The sequence below is a fragment of the Neomonachus schauinslandi genome, chromosome 9 (genome assembly GCF_002201575.2).
Source record: "Neomonachus schauinslandi chromosome 9, ASM220157v2, whole genome shotgun sequence".
NCBI lineage: Eukaryota > Metazoa > Chordata > Mammalia > Carnivora > Phocidae > Neomonachus > Neomonachus schauinslandi.
In genome coordinates, this window is record NC_058411.1 from 122292814 (window position 1) to 122313872 (window position 21059).

The 21059-nt window shown below is 41.0% G+C and overlaps 1 protein-coding gene across 1 annotated transcript in view; it reads left to right on the top strand.

The window, feature by feature from the left end:
* TRPM1 (transient receptor potential cation channel subfamily M member 1) overlaps window positions 1-21059 on the top strand; it is an 82428-nt gene that overhangs the window by 32900 nt on the left and 28469 nt on the right. Inside the window, exons 16-20 of the mRNA XM_044918300.1 lie at window positions 1660-1949; window positions 4053-4281; window positions 17777-17899; window positions 18098-18229; window positions 20253-20381. Coding sequence (XP_044774235.1) covers window positions 1660-1949; window positions 4053-4281; window positions 17777-17899; window positions 18098-18229; window positions 20253-20381 — 903 coding nt within the window. The remainder of the gene's footprint in view (window positions 1-1659; window positions 1950-4052; window positions 4282-17776; window positions 17900-18097; window positions 18230-20252; window positions 20382-21059) is intronic.

Consider the following 21059-nt stretch of genomic DNA (forward strand, 5'->3'; position numbering starts at 1 on the left):
GTGAATGTGGGCAAGTTATTCAGTCTTTGGGCCACAACTTCCTCATCAGAGGGAATGGAAGAAATTCACAACCTCTGAGTCATTGAAGAATAAGTGTAGGTAATTGATGGGAAAGCTGTTTGCAAAAGAATAAATACCCATGTCTATTATTCCACTGAGTACTGAAGTCTTAGCCTGCCATAAGCTGAGCCCCACATATTTTCATTTTGCTCCCATGTTTCACCCCCAGTTCTCCCTGTCATGACCCACCTTTCTTTCGATCCTGTTCTATTTTCAGAACTGCCCCTCATCATCCCTTTAGAAAATGGAAATTTTGGCCTTCCCTTTGCACCACACACATGAAAGGACAAAGCTCATTTAAAAGGGAATGTTTGCTTCCTTTAAACATTGATAGGGAAACCTAACGACGTTTTTCTCTATCCCCTTCTACATTTTCCCATTAATTTCTGCTTCACTTATGTCTGATATTGATATTGGGAGACTTCTCCGAGGAAATAAACTTTACCTCTCCCGTGGTGCTGTTTGTATTTTAGTGTATTCTTTGTTTCAGTTTTGCAGCGTGTCCTCAGGCTTTTTTTTTTTAAATATTTATTATTGACATACAATGTGATATTAATTTCAAGTGTACGACAGATTCAACAATTCTGTATATGACTCAGTGCTCACCCTGATAAGTGTAGTCACCATCAGTCACCATACAATGTTATTGCAATGTTATTGACTATATTCCCTATACTGTACTTTTCATCTCTATGACTTGTTTATTTTATGACTGGAAGTTTGTACCCCTGAGTCCCCTTCACTTAGTTCACCCACCCCTCCACACCTTCGCCTCTGGCAACACCCAGATTTTTCTCTGTATCTAAGTCTGGGGCTTTTTTTTGTTTGTCTGCTTATTTATTTGTTTTGTTTTCTAGGTTCCACATGTAAATGAAATCATGTGGCATTAGTCTTTCTCCCTCTGACTTATTTCACTTAGCATAATATCCTCTAAGTCCATCCATGTTGTTGCAAATGGCAAGATCTCATTCTTTTTGATGGCTGAGTAATATTGCATTATGTGTAAATACCACATCTTTATTCATTCATCTATTGACGGGCACTGTGTTGCTTTCACATCTTAGCTATTGTAAATAATACTGCAATAAAGGTAGGGGCTCATGTATCTTTTCAAATTAGTGCTTTTGTTTTCTTTGAGTAAATGCCCAGCAGTGGAATTACTAGATCATAGAGGAGTTCTTTTTTTAATTTTTTGAGGAACCTCCATACTGTTTTCCATAGTGGCTGCACCAGCTTGCATTCCCACCAACAGTGTAAGAGGGTTTCTTTTCCTTCATATCCCCACCTATTTTGTTATTTGTATCCCCTCAGTTTTTAAAGGCTTGTGGAAAACAAAACAAAAACCTGTCAACCCAGGAGTATAAATTCATCAAACTGTAGCATGCCTTTTCAGTCCATTTGGGTTTAGATGGTTTACTTATTATAATAAACATGTGCTTCTTTTCACAAGAATTAATATACTGAGTGGGAACCGCAGATGTATTTACAAAATCTCTTTATTACCGATGACAAAGGGGTTTTCCCTTTTTTGGTAGTCATGAAATCCTTTGTTCTGCACTTTTGGCAGAACCGTGAAAAAATGTGCTTGTCTCCCCTCAGGATGATGAGCCTCCAACCAAAGGGAAAAAGAAGAAAAAGAAGAAGGAGGAAGAGATTGACATTGACGTGGATGACCCTGCTGTGAGTCGGTTCCAGTACCCCTTCCATGAGCTGATGGTGTGGGCCGTGCTCATGAAGCGCCAGAAAATGGCGGTCTTCCTCTGGCAGCGAGGTGAGGAGAGCATGGCCAAGGCCCTGGTGGCCTGTAAGCTCTACAAGTCCATGGCCCACGAGTCCTCCGAGAGTGAGCTGGTGGACGATATCTCCCAGGATTTGGACAACAACTCCAAGTTAGTGTCTCGAGGGAATTTAAGAACCAGGAGAGACTATTGTCCTGAGGACCTGCCCTTTGGGGGAGGGTGGTAAATGTATTTCTCACTTAAGTCCAATTATGTGTAAAGCTTGGTCATAAACTCCTGTTGTCCATCATGTCGATATTTTTTCTTCTGTCTCTCTGAGGTATTTCTAGACTGCCACTGTTTTGTTTTTTTACTGCCCTCTCATGGGAACTATTGAAACATGGTTTTAATGCAAAGACAGTGAAACAGATTTCCATACAGAAACACACAGAAGAGTATAACTGTGCCTCTGAACTTGACTTTCCCAAGTGCTCCTCTCTTTTTCTCCCATTTAGGTGGGACAGGACAGCTAGAGGGTCGTGCAGTTGGGTATCTCCCTTCTGCCAGGCCGCTTAGGGTCTGATCATACCCCAATAAGTGAGGCTGGGGCTAACTCATTTCTCCTTTGGGCAGGCCTTGTTAAGAAGAACAGAGTACGTGGACATATTTCTCTGTCTCTGCAATTTGGGGAGCAGCAGTTTGCCCTGTGACCTCAATTCTCTGATAAATTTAGAAGAATTGTCAATTTTCAGTTTGTCCAGATTTCCACTTATCTTTAGGACAGAGTGGTCACTTCCAAGCCCCTTACATGCAGAACCAAAAACCAGAAGTCCCAGTACAACTTTATAGACCCATGAACTTGAGGCCTACATAAGCAATTCTGCTGACATCTGACATTTTTGTTTTCCGAGGCACACTGCTTTTATTTTCTAAGTAAAATTAGATTTAGTGATTTCCAAAGTCATTAGCTGATTTCTAAACATTGGGAATGCAAGGTTATCTAAAAAAATGGAGCGGTATTCCCCTGTCTCAGTGGGTTGGTAAACAACATCCCTCTGCTTCCTGGAGGATTCTCGTGGTGATATGTCACCCCACAGCCTCTAGGACCTGAGGCCAGAGAGCATTCCTCTTCAGGGACAGAGAAGGCCATTCCCCCAGACATAATTCCTCCCTTCTGCAACCTTCGGTTCATCATTGGAATGAAATCTTACCAAAAAATGGAGACACAAAAACTTCATGAAGGGTGATCACTATGGAACTTTATCTTAACCACATTCCATGAAAAATGTTGAAGGAACAGGGAATGTTTATGACTGTCACTGAATATTTGAATGAGGGTCATGCAAAAAATGGAATAAATTTTATGTTTACAGGGGCGCCTGGGTGGCTCAGTCAGTTAAGCGTCTGCCTTCAGCTCAGGTCATGATCTCAGGGTCCTGGGATCGAGCCCCGCATCGGGCTCCCTGCTCAGTGAGGAGTCTGATTCTTCCTCTCCCTCTGTGCATGCTCTCTCTCTCTTTTTCTCTCAAGTAAATAAATTTTTAAAAAATCTTTTAAAAAATTTTATGTTTACAATTCAACTTATGTCATCCTCTCCTCCCCTCTCCCCAACCTGGCTCCCATTACTTTCTTGTCCTCCACCTCCAACAACTAGGCCCTCGCTGCTCTAGGCCCCCATGACAGCTAGAACCTGTCTCTTTCATAGCGCTGAGAGTGTTGAATTCTCTTGTGACCAGTGTGTTATTGAAGTATTGCTCACAAGCTGAGAAAGGCATCCATACAAATGTATGTGTTCACATACAGAACACACTGGTATGACCAGAACCTAGATCAAGGAACAGGACCTTACCCAGACCCACCAGCCCTGCTGGTGTCCCCTTGCAATGTCTACCTGTACCCTCCAAAAAGGGTAGTCATAATCTGACTTCCATTGCCACAGGGGCTTTGCTGTCCTCTCTGTCTTCTATGAACACTCGAGGGAAAGAACTTTGTCTTCTCATCTCTGTGTCCCCGGGGCTTGAGGGGGCAGATGTGGGGTCCATCTAAACTCCATTTGCAGCAGGAGGAGTCAGACCCCCAACATGACTGAGCACAGAGCCCTGGTCCCAGCCATTCCCATCTGGGGACATACCCTGTGAGCTTCCTGACTGCAGAGGATTGGAAATCAAGGATTCTGTGTCCTGTAGCTCCGTGATGGCCCTGTGGACACGTCTCTCTAACAAAGAGTGTGTGGCCACTGCAGCTTCAGCCCTGGTTGCGTTTCTTTCCCTCCAGAGACTTTGGCCAGCTTGCCGTGGAGTTGTTAGACCAGTCCTATAAGCACGACGAGCAGATCGCCATGAAACTGCTGACCTACGAGCTCAAGAACTGGAGCAACTCCACCTGCCTCAAACTGGCAGTGGCGGCCAAACACCGGGACTTCATCGCTCACACCTGCAGCCAGATGCTGCTGACTGACATGTGGATGGGAAGGCTGCGAATGAGGAAAAACCCCGGCCTAAAAGTACGTATGACTTGTTGTGAGCTCTTACTCTGCACCTTGCTGAGCTGGGCACTTCCTGTGGATTATTTCATTTATTCCTCGAACAACCCCACCAGGGAGATGCTTGTCTTACAGATGAAAATCTGATGCTTCAATATTAAGTAACTTACCTAGAGTCTGAGCCAGTAAGTCGTGGGTCCAGGACCTGAACCCAGGAGGTCTAATGCCCGACCTAACCAGCGTGCCTGGCTTACAGAGCTTGGAGTCCACCCTAACTAAGCACATTCCCCTGGACAGGCCATCTACCTGCCATTAAAGCAGGCACCTGAACTCTTTCTATAGATCCCCTTTCAATTCTGAAGTTGTGTGATACTATTTTAATTGGCGATGTTTTCATTGCATGGGGTTTATAAGAGAATATGAAGTTATGAATGGGTTTGAATAGGATGTAGTGGGTAGAAAAGTGTATTGTGATCAAATCCTAGCTCTGCTGTTTACTACTGTTAATGATAGGTTACCTTTCTTTCTTTCTTTCTTTCTTTCTAAGTAGGCTTCACACCCAGCATGGAGCCCAATGCAGGGCTTGAACTCATGACCCTGAGCTCAAGACCTGAGTTGAGATCAAGAGTTGGATGCTTAACCAACTGAGCCACCGGGCACCCCAACTATTAGGTTATCTTGAGAAGGGATTCTAATCTTCAGATAACCTAGTCCCTAGTGGCAGTATTTTATCAGTCTCATGGGATTGCCATGAGGGTAAAGAAAAGACATTGTATGTTATGCTGGGTGGTTCTGGCAAATAGAAAGCACTCCATGTCTTGAAAATACAAAGGTGATGTTTTATCCCTGTATGAAAACTGAGCAGCAGGATTAAAAGTCAGTCAGGTTAAATGAGTTTAAGGAGTCAGTGAGATCCAAGAGGAAAGTGCTGAAGAGGAACAGAAATGAGTCCAATAAATAGATGGAGTTACTGAGGAACTCTAAGTATCAGAGATATAGGTTAAGGCAACAAGAACAGTTTCTTAACAAGAAAATCCTTCATGAGAACATAGAAGGGGAATCAAATTTCAGGAAGAAAAAAATTGCACACAAAAGTTAAGGTTCAGTTATGATTCAAATTAAAATTCGGAATGATTCTGAGCAACTGGTAGAATGTAAAAAAAGACCATTTGACCTCTGATGCCAAGAACATGATCCTTTAGTGGTGCCAGATTTCTACATTAAAATTGCCATATGGCTTTGCAATAAACAATATTTATATAGTAATAAAAACGGAAATGCTTTCTCTTGGTTTTCAGCTTTTAGAATAGTCCCATAGGCAAAGCACAGAAAACTCAAGTATGATTCCTTAACAGGATACAAATGCCACCGAGTATGAAAAGACAAAGCAAAGGCACAGCTGGGGAAAACTGGGTGGTGGAAGGCAGAAGGAAGGGTAGTAAGAAGGATAATGTCCCATATTATAAAGAGGGCAATTGACACTATCAAAAGTTGTTGAGACAAGAGATGAAGATTTCAGTTTATGATGTAAAGTTACAAAGGCAACTTTGTAGGAACTGAAAATATTCCTGTGCCTATTAAAAATGGAGCAGAGGAATAGGATGTCAATAGGTAATACATTAACAAAGAAATAGCAATATAAAATATCACTCGGGTTGTTCAAAATGTGAAATTATCAGTAAGGACTAAAATCAGAAATAGTTCAAAGTGATTATCTCAAAATATAATTCAAAGATTTCTCTTGAAGACAAATGATTTGACATTATATATTGAAAAAACACATTCCAAACCTGAGTATATCAACCCAGAACAACCAACATCAACACACATTTTAAAATTACTGGGTATGGGCTATGAACACTGTGAATTGTGTAAGACTGATGAATCACAGAGCTGTACTCCTGAAACAAATAATACATTATATGTTAATAAAAAAAATAAAATAAAATTACTGGATTTTAGTGAAAAAAAAAAAAACTATCTGGGTATCCAGGCAAAACACAACAACAACAAAAGTGACTTACAAGGGAAAAAAAATTAGATTATTGCCAGACTTTCAACAGCAACCACTTGTGTCAGGGAGAAAAAAATGGAGTGTATTAGATAAAGATACTCCCAGAAGAAAAATGCAGGCCAGGATTTTATATCCAAGAAAGTGACTATTAAATATAAAGGGTACACACAAACTTTTACCAACAGGCAAGAACCCCAGGAAATATTGTTCCTAGGAGCCCTTTCTGAAGATTCTATTAGAGAATGAGCTTTCAAGAGCCAAAATAACCAGAGAGGCATCAGTATAAGGACTAATGGTAAGCTTCAAATAGATATTTATTTGCAATACTGAGACTAGGGGAAGGCTAAGAGGAAGAGAGCAGTAGTATGTAATGGCTGTGTGTTCTGATAATGTAGATATAATATAACCATTTTCAAAGGGAGAGATAATCAGAGCACCTACGCAAAAGAAAAAAAAGTAACTGTTTTCAGTAATCATGATTGATTGTAGTAGTATTAACATTGTTATTCTGAAACTATAAAGTTAAAGCAACTGTGAGTAACAAGGGACATTTTAACTGTAACATCATGTCAGTCCTTGAGAAATAGGACTCAGTGTGGAACAAAAGGAAACACAGCTAGAATCTAGAAAGGGGTAAGCAGAAGGCCTATAGCACTTAACTGGAAGCATCAATATGAACTCACTCTATTTCTGACCAATGAAAAGTCTAGAAACAATGACCTACCCCAAAGCCACAAACATCTCCAATGCCCTCACCATTTCCCACAAACTGGAGCCAGAATTTCTTAGAGAAATGGTTCATTCCAGATCTGGAGCAAGAAATGTACAAGATAAGCCTGGAACATCTTCACACATCAGATGGCAAAGAAGCTATCAAAGACCAGTAGGGTAAGAACAGGAAGACCCAGGAGCCCACTTGAAGAGACTTCCACTGGCCAAAGATGGGACAATTTGACTTTCAATAATATTACTAATAGCAATAGGTGGAAACATATCATACATGTTTAAATCCATGAGTTTATAATGATATTTTAATACCTTCAGTGGATGATAAGAAACCAATTCATTATCTGGAAGATAATTAAATAAGAATCAAGCATTTAACATGCATTTCCTACATGAACTCAACCATGGGTAAACACTGAGTAGATGAAGGGAAATGTGAAAGTCTTCATGAATTTATTCCAACTAAGAAATGAAAAATAAGGGGTACCTGGGTGGCTCAGTTGGTTAAGTGTCTACCTTTGGCTCAGGTCATGATCTTGGGTCCTAGATGGAGCTCTGCCTCAGGCTCCCTGCTCAGCGGGGAGTCTGCTTCTCCCTCTCCCTCTGCCCCTCCCCGCTGCCTGTGCTCACACTCTCTCTTTCAAATAAATGAATAAAATCTTTAAAAAAAAATAAATGAGAGTTAGAACATCACCAATTCCCAACACCAAGCAAGTTAATGAATCTAACAAGCATAAATGGCTGCTAACATCACCAAGAGCTTCCTGATAAAAGAACACACTACCTTCTCAGCAAGGGTCTTGAACCTGGGTCTGGTCAGGCCTCTGCATTCAGCTGCCAAGTGGACAGAGGAACACCTTGAATAGCACAGAAGTCATGTAATCCCCTAATCCACTCTGTGATCAACTCTACAGGTCCAAATCCTCTAGCTCTTCAACAGATAAACAGCCAGAAGACACGCATATTAAAAAAACAATTTAAAAACATACCAGTATTTTAAAGAGCAAGATTAAACTGTACTATCTACCACAGCACTGTCCAATAGAAATAACATGCAAGCCATATATGTCATTTAAAATTTTCTAGTTACAAAAAGTAAAACTTTTAATAGTTATAAAAAGCTTTTTAAAAATGCATTGTAATTAAAGAGTACACTTACCATGATGAGCCCTGAGTAATGTAGAGAAGTGTTAAATCACTATATTGTATACCTGGAACTAATATAGCAGTGTATGTTAGCTATACCAGAATTAAAATTAAAAACATAATAAATTAAAAAATAAAAGTAGATTGTGAAAAGTAAAAAAGAAACAGTTGAAATTAATTTTAGTATTTATTTAAACCAGTATATACAAAATATTATCGTTTCAACATATCAATAGGAAAAAAATCATTAATGAGATAGTTAATATTCTGTTTCTGTACTAAGTCTTTGAAATCTGATGGGTACTTTGTACTTCCAATTTAGACCAGCCACATTTCAAATGCTCCATAGCAACATGTGACTCATAGACCCCAAACTGGACAACCCAGGTCTAGGGATGCACGCTCAGGAGACAAAGCTATAAAAGAACAGAAGGAAATTGTTCCTTTAGAGTCAGGATGGAGGTCCCTTTTGGAGATGGGCTTGTGATAGAGATGGGGTACATGAAGGGGCTTCTGCAATGGCTGACACCAGCCAATTTTATACCTTGCATGGATTGCAAGGGTGCTCACCTTATGATGATTCATTAATCTCTGCCTTTGTGTGTGTGTTTTTGTACCTGTGTTTTATGATTAAAAAAAATATTTACAAGAGTTTGCCTCTGGGGAACAGGATTTGAGAAGCAGAGAGATGTGGGGACCTTCTCTTTTCACTCTGAGTCCATCCAGGCCATTCAGATGTTCAACCACGTGCCCATGTTACTTTGATTTTTAAAATACGAATAAATAAAATTCAGAAAAGAGACCCAAGAAAGTTGATTAAGTTGCAATCGCTTCCTTTTTTCACCTAATGCTTCTCTTAAATATTATGTATGCCAAGAGGTATACATATTTTTAAGCACCCAATTTCCTTCAAAGCATTTCTACATTTGCAGCATGAAAATATACTTATTTTAAAGCAATAATTGTCTGGATCATTCTTTCTTGTTTTTGTTCTTTTTAACTAACTTTTTAAAGTAGGTAATATAATATGCACAAAAATTAAAATAAAACTATTTAAAAGGGTAAATGAAAAGTCTCCCTCCCACACCTGTCCCCCATCTGCCCTGTTCCCAGCCAGCAGCAACCACTGATACGTTCCTTGGGTGTCCTTCCATATATAAAGCTACTAGGAGTGACCATTCTCTTTGCGTCCTCTTTTTCACATGAGCTGGCGTACTATTTAGTACCTTGCTTTTTCACCTAATCTGGGAGCTCTTTCCATATCATTATATAGGAAGCTCTCATTCTTTCCCAGCTGGGTCGTATCCCATTATTTCAGATCAATATTTAGCCAGTCCCCGCTGGGGCCATGGAGGTCATTCCCGTCTTGTGGTATTATACCCACTGCCACAGCAAATCCTCTTGGACACAAATGGTATCTCACATATCTGTTAGATAAACGTCCAGAAGTGGAATTGGCGGCCCCGTGGGGATGTGTGCTTGCAATTTTGATAGGTTCAACCAGCCTCCCTCTGTGGGGATTATTCCAATTTACACTTTCACAACAATGTAGGGGAATGTCTGTTTTCCCACAGTCTCCACAACACGGGGGAAGAGGAAACTTTTGAATTTTTCCAGTCTGATGGTAAACAACAACATCCTTGTGTAGTTACTGTGTACTTACCTCATTATGAGTGAGGGTGAGAACATTTTCCTCTTTTATTTTTAATTTTTTTATTGTTATGTTAATCACCATACATTACATCATTAGTTTTAGATGTAGTGTTCCATGATTCATTGTTTGTGCATAACACCCAGTGCTCCATTCAGTACGTGCCCTCTTTAATACCCATCACCAGGCTAACCCATCCTCCCACCCCCCTCCCCTCTAGAACCCTCAGTTTGTTTTTCAGAGTCCATCGTCTCTCGTGGTTCGTCTCCCCCTCCGATTCCCCCCCTTCATTCTTCCCCTCCTGCTATCTTCTTCTTTATTTTTTTCTTAACATATATTGCATTATTTGTTTCAGAGGTACAGATCTGTGATTCAACAGTCTTGCACAATTCACAGCGCTCACCATAGCACATACCCTCCCCAGTGTCTATCACCCAGCTGCCCCATCCCTCCCACCCACCCCCCACTCCAGCAACCCTCAGTTTGTTTCCTGAGATTAAGAATTCCTCATATCAGTGAGGTCATATGATACATGTCTTTCTCTGATTGACTTATTTCGCTCAGCATAACGCCCTCCAGTTCCATCCATGTCATTGCAAATGGCAAGATCTCATTCCTTTCGATGGCTGCATAATATTCCATTGTATATATACACCACATCTTCTTTATCCATTCATCTGTCGGGCATCTTGGCTCTTTCCACAGTTTGGCTATTGTGGACATTGCTGCCATAAACATTGGGGTGCACGTACCCCTTCAGATCCCTACATTTATATCTTTGGGGTAAATACCCAGTAGTGCAGTTGCTGGGTCATAGGGTAGTTCTATTTTCAACTTTTTGAGGAACCTCCATACTGTTTTCCAGAATGGCTGCACCAGCTTGCATTCCCAACAACAGTGTAGGAGGGTTCCCTTTTCTCCGCATCCCCGCCAAAATCTGTTGTTTCCTGACTTGTTAATTTTAGCCATTCTGACTGGTGTGAGGTGGTATCTCATTGAGGTTTTGATTTGGATTTCCCTGATGCCGAGCAATATTGAGCACTTTTTCATGTGTCTGTTGGCCATTTGGATGTTTTCTTTGGAAAAATGTCTGTTCATGTCTTCTGCCCATGTCTTGATTGGATTCTTTGTTCTTTGGGTGTTGAGTTTAAGAAGTTCTTTATAGATTTTGGATACTAGCCCTTTATCTGATATGTCATTTGCAAATATCTTCTCCCATTCTGTCGGTTGTCTTTTGGTTTTGTTGACTGTTTCTTTTGCTGTGCAAAAGCTTTTTATCTTGATGAAGTCCCAATAGTTCATTTTTGCCCTTGCTTCCCTTGCCTTTGGCGATGTTTCTAGGAAGAAGTTGCTGCGGGTGAGGTCGAAGAGGTTGCTGCCTGTGTTCTCCTTTAGGATTTGGATGGACTCCTGTCTCACATTGAGGTCTTTCAACCATTTGGAGTCTATTTTTGTGTGTGGTGTAAGGAAATGGTCCAGTTTCATTCTTCTGCATGTGGCTGTCCAATTTTCCCAACACCATTTGTTGAAGAGACTGTCTTTGTTCCATTGGACATTCTTTACTGCTTTGTCAAAATTAGTTGACCATAGAGTTGAGGGTCCATTCCTGGGCTCTCTATTCTGTTCCATTGATCTATGTGTCTGTTTTTGTGCCAGTACCATACTGTCTTGATGATGACAGCTTTGTAATAGAGCTGGAAGTCCGGAATTGTGATGCCACCAGCTTTGCTTTTCTTTTTCAATACTCCTCTGGCTATGCGGGGTCTCTTCTGGTTCCATACAAATTTTAGGATGATTTGTTCCATTTCTTTGAAAAAAGTGGATGGTATTTTGATGGGGATTACATTGAATGTGTAGATTGCTCTAGGTAGCATTGACATCTTCACAATATTTGTTCTTCCAATCCATGAGCATGGAACGTTTTTCCATTTCTTTGTGTCTTCCTCGATTTCTTTCATGAGTATTTTATACTTTTCTGAGTACAGATACTTTGCCTCTTTGGTTAGATTTATTCCTAGGTATCTTATGGTTTTGGGTGCAATTGTAAATGGGATCGACTCCTTAATTTCTCCTTCTTCTGTCTTGCTGTTGGTGTATAGGAATGCCACTGACTTCTGTGCATTGATTTTATATCCTGCCACTTTAGTGAATTCCTGTATGAGTTCTAGCAGTTTTGGGGTGGAGTCTTTTGGGTTTTCCACATAAAGTATCATATCATCTGCAAAGAGTGAGAGTTTGACTTCTTCTTTGCCGATTTGGATGCCTTTGATTTCTTTTTGTTGTCTGACTGCTGTGGCTAGGACTTCTAATACTATGTTGAATAGCAGTGGTGATAGTGGACATCCCTGCCGCGTTCCTGACCTTAGGGGAAAAGCTCTCAGTTTTTCCCCATTGAGAATGATATTCGCTGTAGGTTTTTCATAGATGGCTTTTATGATATTGAGGTATGTACCCTCTATCCCTATACTCTGAAGAGTTTTGATCAAGAAAGGATGCTGTACTTTGTCAAATGCTTTTTCTGCATCTATTGAGAGGATCATATGATTCTTGTTCTTTCTCTTGTTAATGTATTGTATCACGTTGATTGATTTGCAGATGTTGAACCAAACTTGTAGCCCAGGGATAAATCCCACTTGGTCGGGGTGAGTAATCCTTTTAATGTACTGTTGGATCCTATTGGCTAGTATTTTGGTGAGAATTTTTGCATCCATGTTCATCAGGGATATTGGTCTGTAATTCTCCTTTTTGATGGGGTCTTTGTCTGGTTTGGGGATCAAGGTAATGCTGGCCTCATAAAATGAGTTTGGAAGTTTTCCTTCCATTTCTATTTTTTGGAACAGTTTCAGAAGAATAGGTATTAATTCTTCTTGAAATGTTTGGTAGAATTCCCCTGGGAGGCCATCTGGCCCTGGGCTTTTGTTTTTTGGGAGATTTTTGATGACTGCTTCAATTTCCTTCGTGGTTATAGGTCTGTTCAGGTTTTCTATTTCTTCCTGGTTCAGTTTTGGTAGTTGATACATCTCTAGAAATGCATCCATTTCTTCCAGGTTATCTAATTTGCTGGCATAGAGTTGCTCATAATATGATCTTAAAATTGTTTTTATTTCTTTGGTGTTGGTTGTGATGTCTCCTCTTTCATTCATGATTTTGTTGACTTGGGTCATTTCTCTTTTCTTTTTGATAAGTCTGGCCAGGGGTTTATCAATCTTGTTAATTCTTTCAAAGAACTAGCTCTTAGTTTCGTTGATCTGTTCTACTGTTCTTTTAGTTTCTATTTCATTGATTTCTGCTCTGATCTTTATTATTTCTCTTCTCCTGCTGGGTTTAAGCTCTATTTGCTGTTCTTTCTCCAGCTCCTTTAGGTGTAGGGTTAGGTTGTGTACTTGAGACCTTTCTTGTTTCTTGAGAAAGGCTTGTATTGCTATATACTTTCCTCTTAGGACTGCCTTTGCTGCATCCCAGCAATTTTGAATAGTTGTGTTTTCATTTTCATTGGTTTCCATGAATTTTTTTTTTAATGTATTTTTTTTTAAGATTTTATTTATTTATTTGAGACAGAGAGAATGAGAGACAGAGAGCATGAGAGGGAGGAGGGTCAGAGGGAGAAGCAGACTCCCCGCCGAGCAGGGAGCCCGATGCGGGACTCGATCCTGGGACTCCAGGATCATGACCTGAGCCGAAGGCAGTCGCTTAACCAACTGAGCCACCCAGGCGCCCGGTTTCCATGAATTTTTTTAATTCTTCTTTAATTTCCTGGTTGACCCATTCATTCTTTAGTAGGATGCTCTTTAGCCTCCATGTATTTGAGTTCTTTCCGACTTTCCTCTTGTGATTGAGTTCTAGTTTCAAAGCATTTTGGTCTGAAAATAGGCAGGGAATGATCCCAATCTTTTGGTACCAGTTGAGACCTGATTTATGACCTAGGATGTGATCGATTCTGGAGAATGTTCCATGGGCACTAGAGAAGAATGTGTATTCCGTTGCTTTGGGATAGAATGTTCTGAATATGTCTGTGAAGTCCATTTGGTCCAGTGTGTCATTTAAAGTCTTTATTTCCTTGTTGATCTTTTGCTTAGACGATCTGTCCATTTCAGTGAGGGGGGTGTTAAAGTCCCCCACTATTATTGTATTGTTGTTGATGTGTTTCTTTGCTTTTGTTATTAATTGCCTTATATAATTGGCTGCTCCCCTGATAGGGGCATAGATATTTAAAATTGTTAGATCTTCTTGTTGGATAGACCCTTTAAGTAGGATATAGTGTCCTTCCTCATCTCTTGTTACAGTCTTTGGTTTAAAATCTAACTTGTCTGATATAAGGATTGCCACCCCAGCTTTCTTTTGGTGTCCATTAGCATGGTAAATGGTTTTCCACCCCTTCACTTTCAATCTGGGGGTGCCTTTGGTTCTAAAATGAGTCTCTTGCAGACAGCATATCGATGGGTCTTGTTTTTTAATCCAGTGATAGCCTGTGTCTTTTGATTGGGGCATTGAGCCCATTTACATTCAGGGTAACTATTGAAAGAGGAATTTCGTGCCATTGTATTGCCTGTAAGGTGACTGTTACTGTATATTGTCTGTGTTCCTTTCTGGTCTATGTTGCTTTTAGGCTCTCTCTTTGCTTAGAGGACCCCTTTCAATATTGTAGGGCTGGTTTCATGTTTGCAATTCCTTTAGTTTTTGTTTGTCCTGGAAGCTTTTTATCTCTCCTTCAATTTTCAATGGCAGCCTAGCTGGATAGAGTATTCTTGGCTGCATATTTTTCTCATTTAGTGCTCTGAAGATATCCTGCCAGTCCTTTCTGGCCTGCCAGGTCTCTGTGGATAGGTCTGTTGCCAGTCTAAAGTTTCTACCATTGTAGGTTACATATCTCTTCTCCCGAGCTGCTTTCAGGATTTTCTCTTTATCTCTGAGACTCATAAGTTTTACTATTAGATGTCGGGGTGTTGACCTATTTTTATTGATTTTGAGAGGGGTTCTCTGTGCTTCCTGGATTTTGATGCCTGTTTCCTTCCCCAAATTAGGGAAGTTCTCTGCTATAATTTGCTCCATTATACCTTCTGCCCCTCTCTCTCTTTCTTCTTCTTCTGGGATCCCAATTATACTAATGTTGTTTCGTCTTATGGTATCGCTAATCTCTCAAATTCTGCCCTCATGATCCAGTAGTTGTTTATCTCTCTTTTTCTCAGCTTCTTTATTTTCCATCATTTGGTCTTCTATATTAGTGATTCTCTCTTCTGCCTCATTTATCCTAGCAGTTAGCACCCCCATATTTGATTGCACCTCATTAATAGCCTTTTTGATTTCTACTTGGTTAGATTTTAGTTCTTTTACTTCTCCAGAAAGGGTTTCTCTAATAACTTCCATGCTTTTTTCAAGCCCAGCTAGTATCTTTAAAGTGATGATTCTGAACTCTAGATCTGACATCATACTAATGTCTGTATTGAGTAGGTCCCTGGCAGTCGGTACTACCTCTTGTTCTTTTTGTTGAGGTGATTTTTTCCATCTTGTCATTTTGTCCAGAGGAGAATAGATTAATGAGAGAACAAAATGCTAACAGGGTAACAACGTTCCCAGAAAATATACTCTAAACAAATCAGAAAAGACCTGAAGCAGTGGGAAAAGAAATGGAAAGAGAGAAAAAAGAAAGAGAAAAAGTAAAAAAAGAAAAAGAAAAAGATAAAAACAAACAAAAACAGTACAAAACAAAACAAAAAAAACCAGAATGTGATCAAATATGATCAGGCTGGTATATAGATCAGTGCCATACACTAGATTTTGGGTGTATTTTGGTCTTTTAGAAGAAAGTGCCTCCCAAAATTTTAAAGAAAGAAAAACTTATATATGTACAAAAATAAGGGTTGATATGATGAAGGGATGGAATATGACTGTAAAGATGGAAATTATCAAAAATTTTATAAAAGGAATTGATAAGAAGTTGTTTGAAAAAAGAAAGAAGAGGATTAAAAAAAAAGAAGAAGAAAAAAGGGAGAGAATGTGATCAGGCAGGGGAGTAGAAAAAAAACCATACACTAGAGTTTTAGGGTATATTTTGATCTGTTAGAAGAAACTATCTCAAAATTTTAAAGAGAGAACAACATATATATATGCCAAAAATACAGGTAACTACTATGAAGGGATAGAATATGACTCTAAAAATGAAAAATAAAAATGTTTTTTAAAAAAGGGATTGATAAGGTGTTGGTTGAAAAAGGGAAAAAGAAAAATTCAAAAAAAAAAAAGACAGTTAAAAAAAATAATAATAACTTTGAAAGACTACAGAATCACGGTAAAAAAGCCATGAATTCTATGTGCAGTAGTCCCCTAGAGCTGGAGTTCTGCCGTTCTCATTGATGGGTAAACTTGGTCTTGGCTGGCTGTTCTCGCTGATCTTCTGGGGAGGGGCCTGTTGCCGTGGTTTCCAAATGTCTTTGCCAGAGGCGGAATTGCCCCGCCCTTGCCCCCTCCCAGCTAAGTAATCTGCTCAGGTTTGCTCTCCGGGGCTTTTGTTCCCTGCGAGCTTTCCGTACAGCTTTGGAGGCGGAGAGTGAAAATGGCGGCCTCCCAATCTCCGCCGCGGAGGAGCCGAGAACTCGGGGCCCCGCTTCTCAGTGAGCCCCCAGAGAAAAGCTGTCAGTCACTCCCGTCTCCCCGTCTCCAGCCGCACTCCGTGCTCACCCGGCCTGTGACGGAGCGTTTCTATCTCTGGCACCTGACCCCAGGTGGAGTCTCCAAACCCAGCAGATCCCTGCGGTGCACTCCCGCGCGGCTCCTCCCGGGGGAGGAAGGGGAGTCTCCCCGGATCTGCCGCTTGTTGGGTCCCTGCTGGAGGAGCAGGGGCCCGACTGTGCCGCGGATCACGGTTTATGGCCACCCCGAGCTGAGAGCCCGCACCTGGGCTCCGCCTCTGCAGCCGGCTTCCCTGCTCCAATATCTGGGAGCTCTGCCACACTCAGGCACCCCCGGTCTTTCTGTGACCCGTGGGTCCTGAGACCACACTGTCCCGGATGTTTCCACCCCCCGCTTAGCCACCAGAGTGACGTCCCTCAGCGGAGCAGACTTTTAAAAGTTCCGATTTTGTGCTCCGCGGCTCTATCACTTGCCAGAAGCGGCCGCCGGAGGCCCCTCCCCCGCCGTCTATCCTCCCGAATATCGCCTCAGATTCACTTCTCCGCACGTCCTACCTTCCAGAAAGTGGTCGCTTTTCTGATGAGAGAGTTGTTGCTCTTCTTTTCTTCGATCTCCTGTTGAGTTTGTAGGTGTTCAGAATGGTTTGATCCCTATCCAGCTGAATTCCTGAGACCAGACGAAATCCAGGTCTCCTACTCCTCCGCCATCTTGCTCCGCCCCCGCTGTGGTGGTCTTAATAATGGATCACTGAGAGAAATTTTTGAAATTCAGCACTGAACGTTGGGAACAGATATCCATATTGGAGACACACATCACAGCACTGATAAAAATGACAACAAAATTTTCCATCCAAGAGCTAGGCCATCCTTTTGTCTAGATCCAGCCCAAATTACATTTGTCTTTTAATTCTTGATCCATACATTCACATTTACATCTAAGTTATTTCTATATAAAACATTTTCTATCTACTTCACTAAAGGTATTATTATATTTTATGTATTTATTCTCACTCATATTATTATATTTTAATTTAAAGATTTACCTGCTCTGAAACTCAATGGAAGCTCACTGCTTTTTAAGACAGGATTCCACACAATACTGCTTGCTGTCTATCTGAAATAATTTGGTGCAAGTTCTTAAATTTTTCACAGTTGCGACTCTACCAATGTATCAAACCGAATAAGCTACAGAACATCAGAGCAGTGATAAACTTGTTCTAGGACTGCTCAATGTATTGAGTAACACCAAAGGTCATAATTTTAAAATTTCACATATACTAAGAAACTTATCTAGAATTGCCATAGCTTAAAAATCTAAAAATCTTTAAAAAATTTTTTTCTCATTCTATGTAGGTTATAATGGGGATTCTTCTTCCCCCTACCATTTTGTTTTTGGAGTTTCGCACATATGATGACCTCTCATATCAGACATCCAAGGAGAACGAAGATGGCAAAGAGAAAGAAGAGGAGAACATGGTCAGTGCTACCCTTGATCATAACAGTATCAATTCACTCTCATTCTCAAAATTGTTGAGATTTCTCTTACCATGAGTTTAGAAACCACAATAATGGGGGAACTCTGTATAATTCTTTATTTTTGAAGACACCTGTCTGTTAAATGCTGTGCATTTCCCATTTGGCAACCTGCTTGCCGTGTGCCATTCTGTTTTCCAGGACGCGAATGCAGACACTGGTTCAAAAAAGGGTGATGAGGAGAATGAGCACAAAAAGCAAAGAAGCATCCCCATTGGAACGAAGATCTGTGAATTCTATAATGCTCCCATTGTCAAGTTCTGGTTTTACACGGTAAGGCTTCCTCCTTAGCATTTGCCACATAACGTGTTTTGAACACACAGAATTGTGAGACCCAAGAAACATGTCAAAGGCTTTTAAAAATGTTTTAAAATTCACAGAATTAAAATGAATTGTGAAAACAAAACCAGGACTAATTCAGATCTTCAGCTAAAATTGTATCTGGGTATCTTGTCCTATATTTATATGCATGTAGGAATATGGCCATCATAGCCCCAAATACACCACTTCATAAAGCAAAACAGTCCTGTTTCCTTAAGATGAAGGATTTTTTTTAATGCCTTCAGTAATACAAACTTAGAGAAATACAGTTTTATTTTTAAATGAACATAGATGTCTTGTGATTTAAAGAGCAAACTCACAGACGCCATTTTTTTCCCCATAATACCAGTGGGCTTACCAAAGGAGTGTGGTTGAACCCAGATCATAAACTCCTAGAACAGGGGAGCAAATCAAGGCCTCTCTACTCTGAAATGCACACCAAACTGACCACTGCTTGGCTGCACACTCTCCTCCAGATGCCTTTGGTGGCCACTGTCTCCACATCCCCAAGAGTGAGGCACCATCTGTAACAAGAGTGGCCTCGACCTTACACATGCATGCTATGACTTCTGCAGAGAGGCTCTGGCTGCAGGAGGTCCCAGCAAGCATGCAGAGGCTCCCACAACCATTGAAGTCTGGGGAAGGTGGGACAAGACTACTCATGAAGTCCCAAGCACCAAGCTACAGCCTACACCAGGCAGGTCCTGGCATGGGGTTCCATTTGTAACTAGGCAGGAGCAGGCGATGGGAGATGAGAAGATGGGTCCAAGGCTGTGAATGGGGCATTAGGCAATGGGGTAGGCCGTAGGCAGAGGAAGGCTTCATGGGGACCTAGATCAACCGTGGGCCTGGACACCCAATTTTTTGGTGGCCACGATTGGTAATATGGAAAAGCCACTGCTACCCACCTGCTCTGGTCAGAACCAGCTGAACACCATTGATGCCCCTGTCCTGCAGGAGAGCTCAGCACAGGGCCGAGCCAGGAGGCAGAGGAGCCCCAGTGTCACCCCGCACCTATGAATACTACCTCTGGCCTGTGGGAGGACATTGCACATTTTACAGCTTCCCAGGGGATTCTGATACAACCCAATTTTGAGAACTCTGGTTCTAATCCTTCTGCAAGGAACAGATCATGGATGCAAGGGATTTTACCTATGTTACTGGTAAAGATTATACAACTGGGAGGGGGTGGAAGGTGAATCTTAAAAAAAAACCCTGCTGAATCACAAATACACAATTGCTAGAACACCCCATCCCCACTCCTCAACCCCACCCCCATAACTCCTGAAGAGGCCTGGACCAGCAAGAGGTTCTGGAGGTGAAGATGATTCATCAGCTCCACAGTGAATCAACCTCAGACAATCAACTTCAGACTACCTCCCTCCACCCCATACCTCGCTTCCATATATCTCCAAACTCTGCATCTTTTCTTGCCACAAAGATAAGAGGCATGCTATGCCCACAGCAAACCATAGATATGTCAATCCTAATTGTGGGGACTCAGGACAGCTCTGTGCACCTGGGCAGACAGCTCTCACCCCCGCCCCCCACTACTGCCTTCTAACCTCCCACATCCATCAGCAGTGAAAAGATTCAAGAGGAAAATTTGCAAAGCAGGGAGAGTAAGTAACATTTTCCAACTTCCAGGAATGTAGAAGACACGTTAGTGAAATATTAAAATTTTCCTTATTATTTATCATAATTTTATGCAGCTCCATAATTCCCCCATGAGGGTGACAGTAGCCACAAATACATCTTCATTTATAAAATGAAATGCCAGTGTCCACATCATCCTAAAGTATAAAATGCCTCCCAACCTGCCCCAAAGTTGGTTAGATGAGTCAGTCCAGTTGGAAAGGCAAATTTGTTTTAGAAGAACTGTCAACCTGAAAATAGGATTTTCAAAAGTTTGGTTTTTTTTTTTCCAGTGCGTGTTATCTCCCCAAACACTGCTAATAGTTGTTCTGCCCTTCAGATATCATACTTGGGCTACCTACTGCTATTCAACTATGTCATCCTGGTGCGGATGGAGCGCTGGCCTTGTCTACAGGAGTGGATTGTCATCTCCTACATCGTGAGCCTGGCCTTAGAGAAAATACGAGAGGTGATTACTCCAAAGACCTGTCCCAGCCCCACTGAACACTGACTTTAGTTCAGATATAGCTTCTTATTGCAAAAACACTTCATGCAAATCATGAGTGCCATGGTACTTATTTCTCTTTTGGGCTATCACAATCCCAAGTTTATTCCATTCCCTTGCTTAAGGTTTCTATGTCTTCTGCTTCCAACTGAAATTTGAATTTGCAAATCAAAACACAAAGCAAAATAAATGATGTTTAGTAATAAAAACAGTCTCAGTGCCTGTAAAAGCAATAGTAAATGCTGCCAGGAGATAAACCAATTACTACAACTGGGTACAAATTTTGGCTCTGTTTACTGCGAACTGAAACTAAAAACAGAGAGAGACACAAGATGATGTTTTACCTACAATTTAGGACTCAGAATCATGGCTCCCTACCACCTGCAATGGGGATTCTTCCTTCTTATTAAGGAAGGAGTCTCAGGAGACTCTGAAAAGTGGCTGAGGAAATAGAGCCAGGTACTTTTCTACAAGTTTTAATTCACTATATTAGCTTGTAGAGGGAAAGCTTATATCCAAGAAAAAATGAATCTGAACTGAAAAAGCCCACAGAAGGATTTCACATGCTTCTTCCAACGGATATAGACCCAGTACTATTATTTTGCAATTGTTATTAACCCTTTCACTGAACTGAAAAAAAAA